The sequence below is a fragment of the Lemur catta genome, chromosome 1 (genome assembly GCF_020740605.2).
Source record: "Lemur catta isolate mLemCat1 chromosome 1, mLemCat1.pri, whole genome shotgun sequence".
Classification (NCBI taxonomy): domain Eukaryota; kingdom Metazoa; phylum Chordata; class Mammalia; order Primates; family Lemuridae; genus Lemur; species Lemur catta.
The window spans coordinates 106,781,685-106,800,569 of NC_059128.1; the positions used below are offsets into that span (position 1 = coordinate 106,781,685).

At 59.3% G+C, this 18,885-nt stretch overlaps 2 protein-coding genes across 12 annotated transcripts in view; one reads left to right on the plus strand and one right to left on the minus strand.

Moving 5' to 3' along the window:
* PRSS57 (serine protease 57) lies at positions 1 to 11,952 on the minus strand. Of its 7 annotated transcripts, none has more exons than XM_045542409.1 (6): positions 11,855 to 11,952; positions 11,445 to 11,612; positions 3,508 to 3,661; positions 2,880 to 3,024; positions 1,354 to 1,617; positions 1 to 340 (listed from the first exon to the last, which is right to left on the minus strand). In XM_045542409.1, exons 3-6 carry the CDS (start codon positions 3,600 to 3,602, stop codon positions 134 to 136), a joined length of 711 nt encoding a protein of 236 aa, XP_045398365.1. In that variant the 5' UTR covers positions 3,603 to 3,661; positions 11,445 to 11,612; positions 11,855 to 11,952; the 3' UTR covers positions 1 to 133. The 7 variants fall into 7 exon arrangements, with proteins under 7 accessions (XP_045398365.1, XP_045398374.1, XP_045398383.1 ...); XM_045542418.1 differs by having other exon boundaries at positions 11,828 to 11,943; XM_045542427.1 differs by lacking the exon at positions 11,855 to 11,952 and having other exon boundaries at positions 11,445 to 11,720.
* PALM (paralemmin) overlaps positions 10,786 to 18,885 on the plus strand; it is a 24,073-nt gene continuing 15,973 nt past the window's right edge. For 2 of the 5 annotated variants that reach the window (XM_045542338.1, XM_045542361.1), the window contains exon 1: positions 10,786 to 10,867. In XM_045542338.1, the coding sequence (XP_045398294.1) occupies positions 10,863 to 10,867 (5 nt within the window). In that variant the 5' untranslated portion in view covers positions 10,786 to 10,862. Of the gene's footprint in view, positions 10,868 to 12,525; positions 12,731 to 17,554; positions 17,952 to 18,885 lie in introns of those variants that run through there. The other 3 variants (XM_045542333.1, XM_045542352.1, XM_045542347.1) reach the window with 3 other exon arrangements.

Genomic DNA, 18,885 nt, shown 5'->3' on the forward strand with positions numbered 1-18,885 from the left:
TCTGGTTAGTTGGTTAACATTTTACTTGGTTCAATTCAGCCCACCCGCACCCTGCACGCCAGGCTTCCCCACAGACCCCCTAGTGCAGCAGCCGTGGAATATTTCAGGCCCGTATACCCAGTGAGTCTGTGGTTCAGGCAGCTCCTGCTGGAGGCCTGGTGGTCCCAGGCACAGGGCTGGGCTGGAGGCTGCCTTGCCGAACCACGTCCCAGATCCAGGCCACAAAAGCAGACACCTGCGTGTACACATCAGGGGTCCTGGGATCGCCGCACCAGAGGCCCGAGAAGGAGACAAGGCCATGGGCCCGGTTCTTGCACACCAGGGGACCCCCAGAGTCTGCCTGGGGTAAGGGGAAAGAAAAGGTTAGGGTCTCCTCTCTGGGGTCACTTTCCTAGAAGGAGTGTCTACAGGTGAATCAGATCACAACCCTCCCTGCCTCAAAACACTTCCATGGCCCCCTGGTGCTCTTAAAGCAAAAACTAAACTCACCCCTGCCTTTCAGGCCCTGAGAATCCAGCCTGCACCCACTTCTCTGCCCTACTCTCCCCCTAACTCCCTTGGTTCCAGCCCAGGGACCTGTTGCTGCCCTCTACTGGGCATTACTTGTGTAAAAAAATATACAAGGCTGCAGTGCACAACCTGCACAGCTGTACACAGCTGACCTCTGACTGGTCTGTCTGCTGGCATGTCATTCCTCAGATCTCCCCAGAACTCCTTCAAGTCTCAGCTCAAAGGTTCTGTCCTCAGAGAAGACAGAATACTGACCCTAAATACTCATCCTAAAACTGCTGACTCCCTGTGCCACCCTCCTAACTGCCATTGAAATCAGCTCTGACCCTACAGAGCAGGTGCTGTGAATGTGGCAGTTTCACAGGTGGAGAAGGCAGACCCCAGAGAAATGAGGTGACTTTTCCAAGGTCATACATCTGGGAAGTATGATAGTCTGGATTGGACTCAGGCCATTGGACTCGAGTCTGTGTTCTGAACCATGTCACTCTCTTGAGTGGGACAAAAGACCCTCCTGGCTGAGCGTCTCCCTCAGCACCAGGGCCAGCTTCATACAACGCACGAGGTTTTAGGAGTAGGAGCTGCTTCCTTCAGATCCATTACTGCCCCCTACTGAACACTACTTGTATAAATAAGTCTGTGGCACTTTATGCAGTGCACAACCTGCACAGCTGAACATAGCAGCCCTGTGTGATCAACTCCCTGCCCTTCCTGGGCCTCAGCTTTTCTCTCTGGTCAAACGTCAGTGGGATTCAGTTCCCAAAGTCCTGCCTGAGTCTGACCCTCTCTGTCGGCCTTGGTGTGCCCTGTACCTATACAGTGAGTGGGTGGGGCAGAGGATCTTACCGAACAGAAGCCCCGCCTCTGGCGGTCCCCACTGTGGGTGCAGAGCATGGCAGGGCTCAGCTGGCCCTTCCAGGAGCTGTTGCAGATGTCCAGGCCCAGCACTCGGACCTCAGCCTCCATCAGCCCGGGCGGCAGCTCCTCGAAGTCCGAAACAAAGCCCCATCCATCCACCCGGCACCGTGTCCCAGCCTTGGGTGGCCTGGCGCCTTGCTTTGGCAGCCCCAGCAGCCCCACGGCAGGGCCCAGGACAGCAGAGCTGTTCAGCTGCAGGGAAAGTGTTCGTTCAGGGCCACTCTCTGCAGCCCCACCACCCACCCACCTTCCCCTGCTTCTGTCTCAGTCTACCCATCTGTGACCCCTGGTCGTGGCCTGTGAGAGAGAAATCGGTGGCAGCTGTACTGCGGCTCAGCAGGTCACCTTCTCCTTCTACCACTGTAAAGCCCCTGGCCCATCAGGCCTGCCCAAGCCTCCAGCCCTCCATTCTCACCCCCTTAGCTGCCCAAAGGAGCTTCCAAATCCTATCTCCTTCCCTGCTCTAAGTCCTCCCTTGGCCCCCCCCATTGCCTTGCAACAAAGCCTCTTATTCTGCCAGTCAAGGCCCCCAGCCCCTCCAGCCTCTCTCCCCTGCACCACAATGGTTTGCTGCCAGCCCCCGGCCCACCTCCAGCCTTTGCTCTCCCAGTACCCCTCCCCAGAGCGCCCTTCCTGAACAGCCTTCAGGGGATATCTCAGCTTAGGTATCACCTCCCCTAGGAAGCCTTCCCAGCCTCCCAGGCTAAGACATCAGCCTCCTCTGGGCTCCCATATACCCCTGCCAATGACATTTACCAAGCTTCTGTGGGGAAGGGGTGGTCCCCTTGAGCAGAAGGGTGCCATGCGGGGTTGTCACCACCACACTCGGGCAGGGAGTGAAATTCACATGGAGGGGGCGTGCAACTTCCCACCCAGAAAACTCCTGGGGTGCAGGGCAGAGACCTGGGTCTAACAGTGGCCCTAGATGCTCCCTTCCCTCTTCCAGCACAAAGATTGGGCACCAGTTGTATGTCATAAATGGCCCTACATGTGACAAAAATCCCTGCCCTTGAGGCCCAGAGGAGGTGGTAGACAATGACCAGGGGAGGAGCAGATGTTACAGGAGTTAGCAGATGACAGCTGTGGACAGAAGACGCAGGGGACAGGGGCAGGATGGGGGTGTGTGGCCAGGGGAGGCTCCTGAGGTGGTGACATTTAAGCAGAGCCTTGTGGCATCTGGGGGAACAGTGCTCCAGGCGGGGGCATAGCCAGTGCAATGTTGACGAATGGGAGAGTGTAGGAGGTGACAGGGACACATGAGGAGGGCCTGTGGGTGCCAGGAGGTCTTTGGCTTTTATCTCGAGGCAGGTGGGAGCCATGGAGGGTTCTGGGCAGAGGAGTCACTCCTGTGACTCAGGAGTTCACAGGGTCCCTCCAGCTGTTTTTAATACAGAGGTCAGATCGTCCTGAGTGGCCGGGGACAGGCCAGACACACCCCTAGCCCCAGGGCTCACCTGCAGCAGACAGATGTCGTTGGCGTGGGTCGTGGGGTGGTAGTTGGGGTTCCTGACCACAGCCGCGATGCTGAACACCTGCTGCGTGGGCTCCGCAGCACTCAGGGCGTGGGTCCCCAGCACCACCAGGCCCATCCGGGGATCTCTGTGGGGAGGGGAGGGCGGGCGGGACTGGGGCTGCCCATCAGTGCAGCGATCCGCTGGACACCCCCGCTGGCCCCACGTGATAATCACCACTTGGACTACCGTCCCCACGTCAATGACACTGTTAGCACTAACAGCCGCAATATTAGCTTGAATCATTGTTATAAAAATATACTTAGAATGCACATAACATTTCATATGCTTATACGTCCCACCTCAATTATAATATTAACTATGATCATTTCAATATTCATGTTAGTAGTCATCATAATATATGATATATATGATATACTTGAAACGACCATCCTAACAGAATGTTTAATTGTTGTGACGACTGTTGGATCTTATGAATTTCTCCCTTTTTCTCATTGTCACTTGCTACATCCTGCTGAGATGCCCCCTCCACCAGGCGAGGGGTGGGGTCCGCTCCACCCTGACCACGCCCCAGCTCACCCAAAGAAGGGTCCGAAAAGGTGAGGCTTACCTGTGGCTGAAGCAGTGGGCGGCGGAGACCACCCACTGCGCCCGGAGCAGGAAGCCTCCGCAGTGGTGCTGGCCGCTGAAGCGTATGGATGCCATGTAGGGCCGAGAGTGGGGGACCACCTCTTGGCCCCCAATGATCCGGGTCCCCCAGGAGCCTGTGGGGGTGGACAGCCCGAGTCAGGGACCAGCACTGGATGGGGTGGGAGGCTGACAGGGGGAGAAAGAGGTAGAGACAGACAGAGACATGTTGGGAACAGACCAGAGGCAGCCACAGCCAGAGCCCAGATGAGACTCCTTGTGCCAGGAGTGGGGGTCCCTCATTTCCAGCTGAGGCCAGAGTGGGGCAGCCGCCCAGGAGGCTAAGTAGCAGGATCTGGTGGGGGACCCGCCTGCGGATTCTTGGGGCACCTTGTGTGGGCGTCTGACCAGGGCTCGGCAGGATGCCCAGGGCGGCCCAAGTGGGGTCCCAGGGGCTCCTTACCTGGGAGCTTCACAGGCAGCGTCAGAGCAGCGGCCACAGCCAGCAGCAGGTGACCCCAGCCCCCCGTTCCCATGGCCATGACAGGCGGGTTCTGCTGGCAGCCTCGGCCCTCACTCTCATCCAACGGCCCGGAAGGGGAGCTGGACTGTGGGCTGTGGTCAGGAGGCCCCACCAGCTACGCCTAGTAACTGATGCCCCAGTGATCTCAGGTTGTTACTGATGAAGATTATAACTGCACGAGGGGCCAAGAAGCAGGCCATGGAGGTGAGAGTGGGGGTCCTGGGCCGCTGTGTGACCTCACCACTCTGTGCCTCAGTTTACCCGGCCTGGACATGCTCAGGGAGCTTTCACATGACCCACCACACAGTCATGCTTGGCAGGAGTGGTGCAGCTGCCTCTCCAGTTGCAGGTGCCAGCCCTCTAGCCCCCACCCTGTCTCTCACCTGCTGTGTGGTCCATGCCCCTCATGCCTCAGTTTCCCCCTTCCTCCACCTTCAGAGCCAGCAGCACAGCATCTGCCAGTCTTTCTGCCTCCGACCCTCCCACCTCCTCGTGGGAGGACCCTGTGCTGACACTGGGCCCTCAGGTCATCCAGGGTGACCTTCCCACCTTAGGGTCTTTAACTCAATCCCATCTGCAGAGTCCCTTCTGCCACACGAAGTGACAAACCGACAGGCCCAGGGTGCTCACAGCCCACCCACAGCACAGTGCCGATGTCAGAACAACGGCTCCGGAGACATCCCCGTACTAGCCTCTGGGACCTGTGGGTATGTCACCTCACATGACACAGGGACTCTGCAGATGGGATTAAGGGGGTTGGAATGAGGAGCACCTGAAGCTACAGGTGTATGGACTTCATTTATCTGCAGATGTTTCTGGCCCCCCACCCTGGCACCCTGGTTACCAATTTGGAAACAGTCCCAGAGAGGTTAAGCACCTTGGCCAAGTTCACACAGTGCAAGAGGATGGGGCCGGGTTGCAGCCTCGGGGCAACTCCTCTTGAAGCCCCAGGGGCCGATTCCACCCAGGAGGCATTTCCTTCCCCTTTCTTGAGCCTGTTGTGAAACAAATAACCGTCCTTTCTTGTGTGGAGAACCAGGCTCCTGGGCAGCCCTGAGGAGTGGGCTGGGTGGAGGTCAGTGTTTCCACTTTCCAAACTGAGGCCCAGAGAGGGGAGCTGATTTGTCGGGGGCTGCATGGCAGTGGGTCTGGCACCTGGAGCTCTTGGACTGCAAGCCCCCAGAGGGGTCTTTCCACAGAGGATCTGAACAGCTCTCCCTGTTCTGGGACACCAGTCAGGGCAAAGAGTCGACAGCAACAATGATGGCAATAGCTCCATTCATGAAACACTTGTTAGTGATTTGTTGGGGCTCTTTATATATTGAGAAGACATACTCTTGGTCTTAGGAGTTTCTTTTCCTGAGCAGCTCTCAGGTACAGAGGACACAGCCCTCCTTGAGGGTGAGGTTTGGTTCTGATTATCTGCAGATGGTGGCTCCATCAGACCCCAGGTGGTCCCCATGCCCCTTAGCTGTGAACACTGGGACTCCCAGGGCAGCCGTGCAGGCCACAGGGACAGCGGGAGTTAAGGCTCCCATTGTGCTGCTCCTCTCTGTGCGTGGACGCTGGGCTGGGCCTGCGGGTCAGGGTTCTGAAGCTCAGAGAAGACAGAGAGCTCTGTTCCTCCTGGAAACGCCCCTCCTGAGTCATGCTGGCTGCTCCCTGGCCCCATGGGCAGCTGGTGAAATTCGAGGTTCCCAGCAGGGCAGGGCTCCCAGGGGGTCCAGGGGGAGAGGAGTTGGAAAGGAATGGGCTGGGGCCTGAGGCTGTCTCCACACCCTCAGAAATGGGCCAGTTCCAGGCCTGCTACATCACTGTGACATCAGTAACAACAGCGTGACGACAGCAATTCCTGACCCCTGCCCTTGGGCACATGTCATCTCATGTCCTTCCCAAAACTCGAGGACTGTTGTCGTCCCTGCCTGACCGGTGCAGACACCGAGACACAGAGAAGCCCAGCGACCTTCCTGGGGTCGCTCAGCCTGTGAGAGCCATTCGATCGACAGGGCTTGTCGGGTGCCCGCAAGGAGCCAGGCCCCAAGGACCGGGAAGTTAACAGCTGCAGGTGCAAAACTGTAGCTCCCAGATGCAGCTACAGGTCCCACTGGGTCCAGCCCTAGTGGGGCATGCAGTCAGTGCTCACTGCCCAGCCTGAAGTGGGGCATACAGTTGGGGCTCACTGCCCACACCAGAGTGGCCCCAGCAGCCCAGAGCAGTGCCAGAGGGTTCCAGCAGCCAGGGAGGCAGGAATCCCTGAGAATTCGAGAAAAGCTCAAAACCCTCCCAGAACCCGCCCCCCAGAGGGTTAATGTGGGAGGCCCAGAGACCCCCTAAAACCCACCCTCACTCAGCTCTCTGTGACCTCAGGTCCTGTGCCTCAGTTTCCCCATCTGTAAGTGCAAGTAATAACAGCTAAGGTACAGGGGAACACTTAGAACGGGGCCCAAGCACAGTGGGTGTCAGCCAGTGATGCTTCTCTTTAAACCCCTCACTTTCTTCTTTGACCCCAATAAATACGCGTTCAAAGGCAATTGCTTCCGGTTTCTCATGATGGAAGATCGTGGCCATAGCAAAGCCCAACAGCACGTGCCTTCCAGCCAGCCCTCTGCCAGCCCCCACCTGCCCTGGGGTCCCCGACGCCTGTCCCTGGTCAGCCTGGGTGGGGGCTGTGGCAGGCATGATAGCCCCCTGAGGACACTTTCTCCTGGACCCACATCCAAAGACCTGGCAGAGAGCCCAGAAAGGAATGGGTACATGTGGCGGCCCGACAAGCCCATTCCACCGAAGGGAGAGAGAGTGGAGGCGCCCTGGAGCAGCCAGGGCGGGGCTATCTCTGCCCACCGTCTCCCCTCTGGGTCTCATAACCTTGCGCAACAGCCCTCCCAGCCTCTGGGATTTCAGGATTTTAGCCCCTGGAGGGCTGTGAGGCAAGCGGCTTGGCCACTGTTGGGGTCTGCTGCCCCCCAAGAGACCTCTGAACCTCGATCTCCCCCTCTAGGAGACAGGTTGACCCTAGAGCAACTTCAAGGGTGTGGTGAGAATTTGGCAAGGTGCTGGGTGGGGCTAAGGGCCCTGGTGCCTCTCACTGGGCCTGCATTTGCTCCTCTGTAAACTGGACTCTGTGGTCATCCTTCCCAGGGAGCTGTCACGGTCAAAGGAGAGGGTGGAGGATAGGAAATCACTGATTCATTCTACGAACACATATTGAACACCTGCTGTGTACTGACACCATTCTGGGTGCTGGGGATTTGGCAGGGAAGACAGGCATATTCCTGCCCTGGTGGGGCCGACATTCAAGGGAGGGGCCGGAAGGAAATGCTGAACACAATATGTAAATGACACCGTCTGTTAAAATAATTCAGTGGGTCATGCCTGTAACCCCGGCACTTCGGGAGGTGGAGATGGGAGGGTCACCTGAGCCCAGGAGTTAGAAACCAGCCTGGGTAACAGAGTGACACCCATCTCTACAAAAAAACTGAAAACAAAACCAAGAAGAATTTAGTGGGGAAAAAGCAATCAGAGAGGACGAGAGGAATAGGGAAGGGGAAAGGATTTTAAAACAGGGTCCCTTTAAAACAGGGACTCAGTCGCAACAGAGAAGGTGGGGACATTGTTCCCAGAGGAGGGTGCAAGGATTGCAAAAGCAGGATGTCTGGATGGCTGAAGCCCAAGTTGGGTGTGGGGCAGGGGAGGGGAGGGTAGAAATGGGGCAGTCTGGCTCAGCTCAGCCTTGTGAGTCAGGCTGCAGGGAACTGGGGAGCCATGGAGGGCGCTTGAGCAGGGGCAGGCCAGCGCAACCGAGAGTGGCTGTGGGCTGCAGTGGGGGACACAAGACCTGAGCTGGAGTCAGGGCTGGAGGGAGGTGAGGGGGTCTCTAACTCAGGGAGAGGGGAAGAGTGAGGTTTTGGGAACAATGCAGAGCTCAGTGTGAGCCCCCCAGTCCAAGGGTCCCAGGGGATGTCCAGGGGAGTGGATGGATCTGCGGGTGGGCTGGAGCAAGGGGAAGGGGGTGCTGGAGCAAGGGGAGCCCAGGGGACGGCAACGTCCTAGGGAGGTGACAGAAGGGGCGTCCTCAGGGAAACTGGGTGCCAGTGGTCCAGGGAGGGGCGGGGCCGCCTTCCCGCCATCGCCGAGGGAGCCGGGAGGCGGGGCTGTGGTGCAGGGGGCGGGGCCGAAGATGAGAGATGGAGCTGATCATGCGCCGCGGGGCTGCTGAGAAGGGGGCAGGGCCAATTTTGCAGGGGCGGGCTGAGGGTGAGGGGTGTGGCCATATGTGCTGGGCGGGGTTTCTGTGTAGGGGCGTGGCCAGTGGTGCAGGGGCGGAACTGAGGATACGGGGCATGGCCAATAGTGCAGAGGCGGGGCCGATGGTGCCGAGGCCGGGCTGAAGATGAGGGGCGTGGTCAAGGGTGCAGGGGCGGGACGGGACCGAAGGTGCAGCGACCCCTTCCCCCGGACAGGCATGGGAGCCACAGTGCATTGTGGGCGAGCGCAGGGAGGGTGAGGAAGAGGAGGGTGTGGTCAATTCAAGCCAGCGTCTCGCTGGTCCGTTTTACACCCCACCTGGTCCCGCCTCCATGCCTTTGCTCAGGCGGTTCCTGTCCCTGGGCTGCCCCCTACGCCGCCTCCCCTCATGCAGGCCCGTGTCCTTGAGTCTGGGGGCGCTTTTTCCCTGGGAGCACTTTGGCTTTTGCTCTGAATGAGGTGAGAGCCATGGGAGGTTTAGGTGAGGGCAGGTGGGAGAAGTGCGCCCAGCAGTCGCGTTCCCTTCCCATGGTCTCCTCCACCTCCTCCTATTTTTGGACAACATGTATCCACCACCCTTCAAACTTTGAAATCATTTATTTAGGGGACACAAAACGCTGTCTCAAAAAGGACAGGACTTCTGCGTCCGTGGTGACTAATAGTGAGTGCCAGGTATACAGTAGGTGCTCAGCAAATCTTTTTGGACTAAAAGAACACAGAGGCCGCGGGCAGTGAAGAAACTACCCACAGCTCACTTGCATGGAGCCCCTAATGAAGGGCTGTTATGCCATGGCCCTCAGAGCCAGTCGGCCCGCTGCCTGTTTTTGTAAATAAAGTTTTATTGGCAGACAGCCACGCCCATGCGCTTCCATATGGCCTCTGGCTACCCTGGCACTGCAGTGGCAGAGTCACTGCCGCAGAGACTTTGGCCCACAATGCTGAAAATATTTACTATTTGGCCTTCTACAGAAAAAGTTTGCCAAACCCTGGGCTAGTGTGTGCTGGGCCCTGTTCCAAGCCCTTTGTGAATATTCACTCAGTTAACCCTCTCTGCAGCCTTAGGAGGTGGGGAAAGTGAGGCTCAGAGAGGTTAAAACATAGACTCATGGTCACACAGCTCATGGGGCGGTGAGCTGGGATTCACCCGGGCGGGGCCTTTGATGTTCCTCAGCATCTTTTAGTTTCTTTTACATTTGCGCATTTGTCTCATTCGTTTAAAATGCTAAAATGAATTCATGCTCATTGTAAAAAGTTGGAGGAGTGCAAAGGTCTACAAAGAAATAGGTGTAGATGTCCCCAATCTGGGCTACAACCTGCAAGATCTGCCTCCAAAGTTTGCCCAAAGCTGTTTTCCTTCAACGTCTACCCATCCATTTACTGAGCACCTGCTAAGTAGAACTGTTTTATAATAAACTGAGTTTGGAAGAATTTTCCTCTCCTGCCCCACGCCGGACCTGGGTGAGCAAGTGTGTTGGGGCCAGGGCTGCAGTGTTCTTATAGGAACCAGGCGAACTGGGGGCCATGGTCTACGTGGTGGGGAAGACAGGTTCTGCCTGCCTCCTGCTGTGGCTCCCCGGTGCCCTCAGGACAAAGCCTGAGTGGTCCCTACTTCCTCCACTGTCCCTCACTCGCTCTGGCCACAGGTCTTCAGGATGTGCACCGTGGGAGCTGTGGGGCCCAGTAGACCCATCAGCCGACAAACGACCCTTAGGGCTAGGCCCGGCCCAGACAGATGCAACTGCTGTAGTTGTTCTTCCTGTAAACGGAGCCGGGCCCCAGCCCTGGCCGTGGCGCCTGCAGTCCGCGTCACCTGGCCACTCTTCCCCCAGACATCCCACAAAGGCTCCTGCGGGACCCCGCGGTGGGGTGCGGTGGTCGCAGCCGAGAGGTCAGTTCTTCGCAGTGGCCTCCCCTGGGCCCCCACTCTCCCTTCGCCCCGGTGTTTGTCCCCATCCGCGCTCTGCACGGCATTTGCTTGCTGTCTGACTTCGCGACAGTCCCCTCCGGACCCGGCGCTGGCAGGGGCGGGACTTTGGCCACAGCCGTGTCCCAGGCCGGCACGCAGACCCAGCCTGGCCGCGAGGGTAGGACTCCCCCGGGGTCCCCGGGGACGGGCGCACGGTGGAGGAACGGGGCGCCGCGCCGGGGCGGGGTGCGGGGCGCAGAGTGTGTGGTGCTGGGGGTGCGGGGCGGGGTGCGGGGGTGCGAGGGTGCGGGGGGGCTGCCGCAGCGGCCGCGGCCGGCAGGAGGCGCAGCGCAGACTAGCCGCGCGGGAGGCGGGAGGGGAGCGCGGCGGAGAGGGGAGGGGAGCCAAGCGCGGCGGCGGCGACGCGCGCGCCGAGCCCACCCCCCGCGCCCGCCGCCGCCGCCCGGACAATAAACAGCCGCGCGCGGGGCGATGCCCGAGCCGGTGCCGCCGCCCCCGCGCCGCGCAGCCCGGGCCGCCAGGCCTTAGCCCGCCTGGGCCCCCGCCCGGCCCTCCGCCCCCTCCCCCACCCCTCCTGCCCGCGCGCCCGCCCGGCGCCCGCCCCCGCCCAGCACCGCGGACCCACCCGGACCTCAGCGGGGAGATGGAGTGAGTAGGCGCGCTCGGGCCGGGGCGTGGGGGCTCGGAGCGCCGGGGGAGCACGGGGAGGCCCCCACAACCGCGCCCCACCGGGGGCGTCGCGGCCCCCGCTGGGAGGGGAGGAGGAGGCGAAGGGCTTCCGGGCCCCCCAGGCTCAGCTGGGGAGGGACGCGGGCTGGGCCGCGCCAGCCCTGAGGCCCCCCTATCGGACCCCGGCGGCCCACGGGCTTTTGGGGACCCGGGAGGCATCGACTGGGGGCAGTCCAGGACGCTGGGAAGGGGAGGCTCGCGTCTCCGCCCTCGCGCCGCCCGCGCCTCCTGGGCAAGCCTTGGCCCTCGGCCACCTGTGGGTGGCCCCGGGGAGGTGGAGCGACCCCTCCCCAAATTGCAGAGGTCCAGCCCTGTGCTCACCCGCCCTTCCCCCCGCCTCCAGCTTGAGCGCACCGCTCCTTGCGCCCTGGACGCGCGCACGGGCCAGTCCCCCCGCCCTTCCCAGGGGCCTCCAGTGGTGTCCGGAGCCCCCTGCTCGTGCGAGGTCCAGCCGCCAGATGTCCCGAGTTACCGCTTGAGACAGGGGGCTTCTTACCTGGCTTCTCTGCAAGAGACGAGAGGACCAGGCGTTGGGAGCTTGGGTCTGATCTCCTCCAAGGGAAAGTGTCTCCAAGATGGGGCTTCAAATGGTGTAGCTAAAAGAGTCTGCTGGCTCCCTTTGAAATCCTGGGACCCCTGCATGCCGAGTGGGTGACCTGGGCCTCTGTGGGGTCAGGGAAGGAGCTGTTGGCAGAGGAAGGTTCTTGTACACAGCAGGTGCCGAGTGAGGGTGCATGGTCATTAAGGCACATGGTCCCCTCTTCCCAGTGTGAGGGTGACCCCCCCCCCACCCCTCACTCCCACAGGTGGGCACCAGGAGGCTGTGGGGTGTGTTTGCATGGGCAAGGGGCCAGGAGGCACCTCCTGGGGTCACTCCACCTGCCCACTTTGGGACAGGGCCAGCACCTGCCCTGCTCTGGGCCCCTGGGCCCCAGCCGGAGGACCGAGGTCGATTTCTGGAGGTCCAGCCAGCCTGGCCAAACTGGTCGCTCCCATTGGGTGTGTTTTCTAAGCTGACAACTTTCCTCCGGGTATTCACCCGTGAGCCACCACACCCTCAGCTGAGTGGGAGCCGCCTCCCTCCCTCCCTGGGAAAGCGAGACACCCCAGTGTCCCTCTGCTTTTGAAAAGCCAGACAAAGGCCTGGCCTGCTCCCCCCCACCCCGCCCCGGGAGCCCAGCCAGGGGCTCAGGGGAGCCAGGGCCCGGACTTGCCTGTTCGACATTCCCCTCACTTGTTTATCTGCTCTCCAGGCCCACAGGGAGCCTCTGACAGCAGGGCCTGGGCAGGGTGTGGCTGTGGGGAGGGGGCTGCCACGGGAAAGCCATGGAAACTCCCCCACCCAAAGAGAGGAATAAGGGAATATTCTGGTTGGACCCTATTGTCTCCTTTCTTTCCCAGTGGGGATGCCTGAGGCCCAGAGAGGGACTGCTGCTGCCCCAGGGTCACACAGTGCAAGGAGGGCCCCTCCTGCTGTGCCCCTATGGCTCCTTTGTCACGGGTCAGTTACGGCAACCACAGGCCACCCGTGGGTCACCGGTGCTTTTTCTGGGTGCAGATATAGGACTTGACGTTCACTGGCTCTGAGCAGCCATGAGCGAAGGCCTCTCTCCGCGGTTCTTGGGTTGACAATGGTTGAAGAGAGACTCCATCTGGTACTGCCCTGTCTTGGACACCTGCCCCTCTCCAGAGCCGGCTTCAGTCGTCGAGGCAGCGGCTGCTAAAACGTGATCGTTCACCCCCTTCTGTTTCCATGGATTTTTCAGTCCAAGACAACGGAAGGTGGTTGTGGCTTACAGGGGTGCTGGTCTTGCTGGAAAGTTTGTTTAAGAAATGGATTTTAATAATGTAAAGAATTCTAAATGTTGTTGATTAAAAGATTACATTTTGTTAATTTGAGGATTTAAGGAAAATTAGAGAGTAACTACCTGGGGAGGCTCATGCCAGAAAGTGGGCAAGTGTGAGTGGCTGGCGGAGGGAGGAGGCAGGTGCCAGGCTCTGCTCTGGGGAGGATCTGTGTAGCCCTGGGTGAGGCTATGCCCCTCTGGAAGGCTCAGGGCCTGGGTGGTAAAACAAAGATATTTTAGCTTGGAGCAGCCATTCTCTGCTACTCAAACCCCTGTCCCGGGGGAGGCAGGGCTCGAACCCTGGGACGAGGACAGAGTTGAGCCTCTGACCATCTAGACTGTCCCAGATTCCCTCCCCACCTCAGGCCTGCAAGTTTTCAAGGGGAAAGTCTCAACTGGGTGCTAACTGGGTCCTTAACACACTTTCACAGTCGCTAATCTCCCTTTTTAAGGAGAAGCAGGGCAGTTAAAAGGCAACAGTATCTAGTGATAATTGAATTTAATAACAAGGTTTTATTTTCATTGTTATCTATTTTTTTTTCAGTGGTGTTTTTGCTATGATGTTTGTAGCAGGGGATTCTGGTTTTTCTCAGACTTGGTAACAATATGACATTTCTTTCTAAGACAAGGGGATTTGACTTCAATTTGAGTGGCTTTGATGGGGAGGAATATATAGGTAGAACTGGGAAGGTTGGGGAACCATGTGAAGGTGGTTGGAGAAGTGCAGAGGTAATTTGTTTACTTAGTGATTGTTTGGTGGGTGCTTGTTGTTTCCCATCCGTTCTGAGTGCTGTGTGTGTGAACTTGATCCTCACAGCAGCCCTGCGAGGTAGGGAAACTGAGGCATGGCCAGGGGAAATGGAAGACACAGAGCTGCAAAGATGTGGGTTGGGGTTTGCTCCCGGGTGGTCCAAGCTCCCACCCCTAAGCTGCCAGGGTAGGGAACAGGGGAGGGGTTTTTGGTGCCTTCCAGTGAGTGACTGTGGTCTGGGGGGTCCTGGGGGTTCTGGTATCGGCTTTCAAACCTGGTTTGTTGACTGAGCCACACGGAGGCCACCTTCCTCGTCAGGGGTCACAGCCCCTGGGGCATCTGTGCCCACCCCTTATGGGACTGCTGACTTGGGAGGTGGGATAGGGAGAAGGGGAGTCCTGAGTCCCCGTGAGACCTTGGGCATGTCACTCTCCTCTGGACTCACTTTTCTTACCTGGCCCCCTCTTTGGGGACATTACCCACCTGGCCCCTTCTTTGGGGAAGCAGGACCAGGGGAAGGGCACGTCCTTTTTTTTTTTTATTTTTATTTTTTATTTTTTTAATTTGTAGAGACAGGGTCTCATTCTGTCATCCAGGCTGGAGTGCAGTGGCACGATCATAGCTCACTACAGCCTCCAACTTCTGGGTTCAAGCGATCCGCCTGCCTCAGCCTCCCAAGTAGCTGGGACTACAGGCACATGCCACCATACCCAGCTAATTTTTAAAATTTTTGTAGAGATGGGATCTCACTTTGTTGCCCAGGCTGTTCTTGAATGCCTAGATTCAAGTGATCCTGCTGCCTCAGCCTCCCAAAGTGCTGGGGTTACAAGTGTGAGCCACCATGCCTGGCTGTTCTCTCTTGATCTAGGAATCCTGCCATTTGTTCATTTAACAAATGTTTCCCACTGGCCATCCTAGCTGGAGAGGTCTGGGAACCCATGGAGAGTCTTCTCTGAGGTGTGGGGAAGGTTTGCTGGTCCAATCCCTCATGAACCTTTTCTGTGAAGGATACTTAGGAGTTTAACCAGGCAGGCATAAGGGCACACCTGGTGGAGAGACTAGCATGTGCAAAGGCCCAGAGGTGGGGACACATTGGAAGGAGAGAATGCTCTTTGGTTTGTGCTCTTGGCACCAGACCCTGCTGGGCCTTGAATGCCAGGTGGGGCAACCATGGGGAGCCATGGACAGTGTATGAGCAGGGAAGGACCAAAGGCTGACTTTGGGCATAAGAAAAAGGTTCCAGCAGCTAAGGGGCGAGACCAGGGAGCAGCAAGTTGTGGCTAAGTCTGGATGGAGGCCATAGGGGCAGCTTGGAGAGAAATACCAGAGCCAGAGGGGGCAGGACCCCATGTCTGGGTGGGCAAACACTCAGCTCCAGGTCTTTGTGGCTGTGGGAGCTGCCCACAGGCCCAGGGCAGCCTGGTCAGGGAGAGTTGGCCTGGTCCCTGGATGCACGAGGAGGGTGACGGGTGCCCTGCATGCTGCACGGGGGATCTCAAGCCCAGGAAGGAGCCTTGATGTCTGAGGAGCACAAAATCGGGCCAGGGTGGCTGTCTCCTGCCCAAGGCTTTCGAGCAGGGATTGAGGGACAGTCAGAGCCGGTCACCAGGACAGAACCTGGGCTGGGCTGGGAATCAGGAGGGGAGCCTGAGCCAGGCCTTGTGGTGGGTTAGGATTAGGACCAGAGTGAGGGCAGTCGGGCAGGAGGCACCGAGTGGACAAAGGAGGAGGAATGGGACCAGACTGGGCCTGGGAGCCCAACCTGGGTGGGCAGAGGATGTGTGTGTCGGGGGAGGGCAGTGAGGGCACAGGACAGGGGGTGGTGTTCTGGTAACACCTGTCCTGGAGCCAGAAGGTGATGTCCTCATCAGCTTGTGTTCAAATCCTTCTGACCATGGAAAATCCCAGGGCAGGGCCAGCAGGGCCTTACGATGCCCCATGCATGGTGGGCAGGACCCCAGCCCCAGCCCTGGCCTGGCCCTTGGTGAGAGGACTCGTGTGTACATTATACACATGCATATGTGTGTGTATGTGAAAAAAAAAATATATATATATATATTTAAAATTTGTAACAGCTTTGTTAAAATATAATTCACATGTCACACAATTGACCTGTTTAAATTGTACAGTTCAGCAGTGTTTAGTACATTGACCAAGTGGTGTATCTATCACTGCAATCAGTGTTAGAACTTTGTCATCACCCCAGAAAGGAAGCCCCGTCCCCATCAGCAGTCACTCCCCATCCTCTTCCCCAGCCCCTGGCGACCACGAATCCACGTCCCATCTCTGTGGATCTGCCTGTTCTGGACATTTCATATAAATGGAGTCTCACACTGTGTTCTGTGTCTGGCGTCTCTCACTGAGCACGACATCCCCAAGGTCCATCCACGCTGTGGCCTGTGTCGGAGCTCCGTCCCTTTTAAAGGCTGAGTAATATTCCAGTGTTTTGTGTTTTTCCATCGATGGACACTTGGATTGTTGTATGTGGTAATTGGTACAGTCACCCCGAAGGTGGCTGAAGCTTTTGCTGTCTTCAATGTGCAGAGTCCAGGTGCTGTTTTAGGTAAATGTCAGTTGTGACAGTGAGTGTCTTTAAAAAGAAGAGGAAGAAGTAATCACAGGACAGGGGGCCTGTGGGGCTGGCAGGAGTATGACAGGCAGGGACTGAGGTTTGGGGAACCTCTGGGAAAGGCCTTCGTCTGATGATGGAAAGACCCTGATTGACTTGCTGGACTCAGCAAACATGTATTGAGTACCTGCTGTGTACTGGGTGCCGGAGACATGGCAGGGACAAAAAAGATGCAGTTGCTGTCCTCGTAGGAAGACAAGAAAAAAAAAGACATGATCAGGGTGTTTCCTGGCAGTGAGGGCTGGGGGGTGTTTGGGGGTGCTGGGGGTGACACTTATTAGGGAGGTCAGGGGAGGCCTACATGAGGAGGTGCCATCTGAGGAAAGGCCTGGGGAATGCATGAGGCTGTAGAGATCTGGGAGAGGGTGCTCCAGGCGGGGGCATGGTGGAATGTTCCCAAGTGTGGCCAGAGTGGGGGACAGGGTGGAGGGGAGCCCCAGGGTCTTTGGGGCTGGTCTCTGCAGATGGGTTTGCCTTGACACCCCGCCTGAAGCCAGAGCAGGTCCCTATTCATGCCCCACTGCCTTCCTCCTGGCAGGGCCCAGGGCAGGGTCCAGCCCCTCCCCAGCCCCAGGTTAATAGGCAACAGGTTTGCTCCTCTGGGTCTCTGGCCTGCCCTGACCCTGCCGCCTCCTCCAACCTGGTGGGGGGATGCCTCTCTGTCTTGACCCTCCTAGCATTCTCAGTGGCCCCATGTGTCAGCCATCTTCCCAGTGACGATGGCGGTCCTGGCACCTGCCTGTGCTGAGGGCTGGGAGGAGATCCCTTCCCATTGGGCGAGGGAGGCTCAGTAAGGCTTCTTGGAGGAGGCGGCTGTGCTGGAGCGCATCTTGGAGGGGGAGGAGAGATGGGGGAGGACAGGAGCTGATGGCCGGTGAGGGGCGGACACTGGGGCTGGAATGCAGGCAGGCTTGGAGCAGGGCAGGGGGGTGACAGAGGGAGAGCAGGGGGCTGCCAGGGCCGGGGCTCCCCCCCCCCCCCCCCCGAGAATCCAGGTCCTTCTGGGAGGTGAGAAGCAGCTGCTGGAATCTGGACACCCCCCTCCATCCCCTGCCCAGTGGGGGAAGGGGCTGCTGGCCTCCCCCTTAACCCTACCTCCCAGCCCCGCGTGACTCCCCCCCATGGCCAAGGTCGCCGTCAGCTGTTTCCTTTCAGTTAGCATCAGGAATGTTCCCGGCGCTGGGCTCCGCGCCTGCCCGGGCACGGACCCCCTCGTTCCGGCTGGAGCTGCCCGGGCGTGGGCTCTGGAAGAACAAATGCAACGCCCCCCCCCCCCCCCCCCCCCCGCCCATACGCACACCTCCCGCCTCCCCACGATGGCCCGCCCTGCCCGCTGGGTGACCTTGGGCTGGTTGTGTAACCTCTCTGGGCCTTTCAAACATAAACGTCCGGCAAAGTGGAGGCCTCTGCCGGGATCTTGTTGGGTTTGGACCTTATTAGCTCATCTCCTGGAGCCAGATTATCTCACGCGCTTGCAGAAGACGCCCTCGCTGGGTCCTGGGCCGCCTACATCGCGACGCCAGCCCAGAATTTGCTCCAAGCTCCGTAAAAATAATCCCGCGAGGACAGAACGCCTGCGTGCGCTGGGAGTGGGCGTCGGGGCGGGGGCGGAAGGCGTGTCCCCCCACGGACGGCCCTGAGCTGTTGCCCACTGCCCGGCCCAGCTGGTGGAGGCCCAGATACAGGAGTGACCTGCCCGGGACACGCCAGCGGGGGCACCTGCCATCTTGCCCTAAACCCTCCCAGGCCGAGAAACTCAGCTTCTCCACCCAGCATGTAAGATCCTTTGAGATCTGGCCTCATTCCCCGCCCCACCCCCGCCAGACCTGGGGGTCGCTGTGCTGGAGGCGGACCGCGGGGTGCAGGCCCAGCCCCTCCCCTGGACATGACTGGGTGACAACCCCAGGGCCGGGGGCATCAGGTGGATAGAAGCTTGGCCCAGCCTGGCCCTGCCCGCCCGGCGTCCCGCGCCCCACGCCCGGCCTCGGTTCCTGAGTCTGTGAAATGGAGCTGGCCTGGCCCGCAGGAGGCAGCCAGCGCTGGGGGAGGCGTTCTTACTTCACTGCTGTTTTATTAGCGCGTTAGGATTGGATTTTGCTTTATTTTTCGGATTTGGGAAGTTGAGCGTTTTCTTGGCTTGACCTGTGGACCTGGCGCCAGGGACGGTGGAGACCCTTCTGGGGTGCACTCCGCTAGAAGCCAGACCCGGAAGCTCCCTTGCACCCCCAGCTGCGGGGGCGGCTAAGACCCCGCCCTCTCCAGGCAGCCCCTGAGGCCCGGGGCGGGGGATGCTCAGCGCCGGCCCCTCCCCCGCGTGCCGGGCCTCCGCGTTGCCATGGGGACGGCGCGGTTGCCAGGGCGACCGCCTCCCGCGGGCCCCGCCATCCATCACCCCAGGCTGCGGCGCCCGGGGCGGCGGGGCGGCTTGGCGCCCCAGGCTTGGGGAGGGGACCAGGGGTGCACGCGGTGTGTGCCCTCTGTCTGTGGCAGGGACACGGGTGGGGAGCAATGGGAACTCCCTTCCTGGGCCTCGATGGGGACATTGTTTCCCGCCTGACCTTCCTCTGCCCCGGCTCAGGCCGGCAGGGACAGGCCTCCCGGAAAGGACACTGCCCGCCTTGTCTGAGGCCTGGCGAGCCAGCCACACAGCAGGCCCTATGTCCCTGTGTCCAGCCTGGAGGGCCAACTGCCCGCTGGAGAGGGGACGGGC

Excerpts from the sequence above, each read along its gene's own strand:
- PRSS57 (XM_045542384.1), bottom strand. The coding sequence starts at position 4,066 with ATGGCCATGGGAACGGGGGGCTGGGGTCACCTGCTGCTGGCTGTGGCC. Across the intron at positions 1,618-2,879 it reads ACGACATCTGTCTGCTGCAG|CTGAACAGCTCTGCTGTCCT; the intron begins GTGAGCCCTGGG and ends CTTTCCCTGCAG. Across the intron at positions 341-1,353 it reads AGAGGCGGGGCTTCTGTTCG|GCAGACTCTGGGGGTCCCCT; the intron begins GTAAGATCCTCT and ends CCCTTACCCCAG.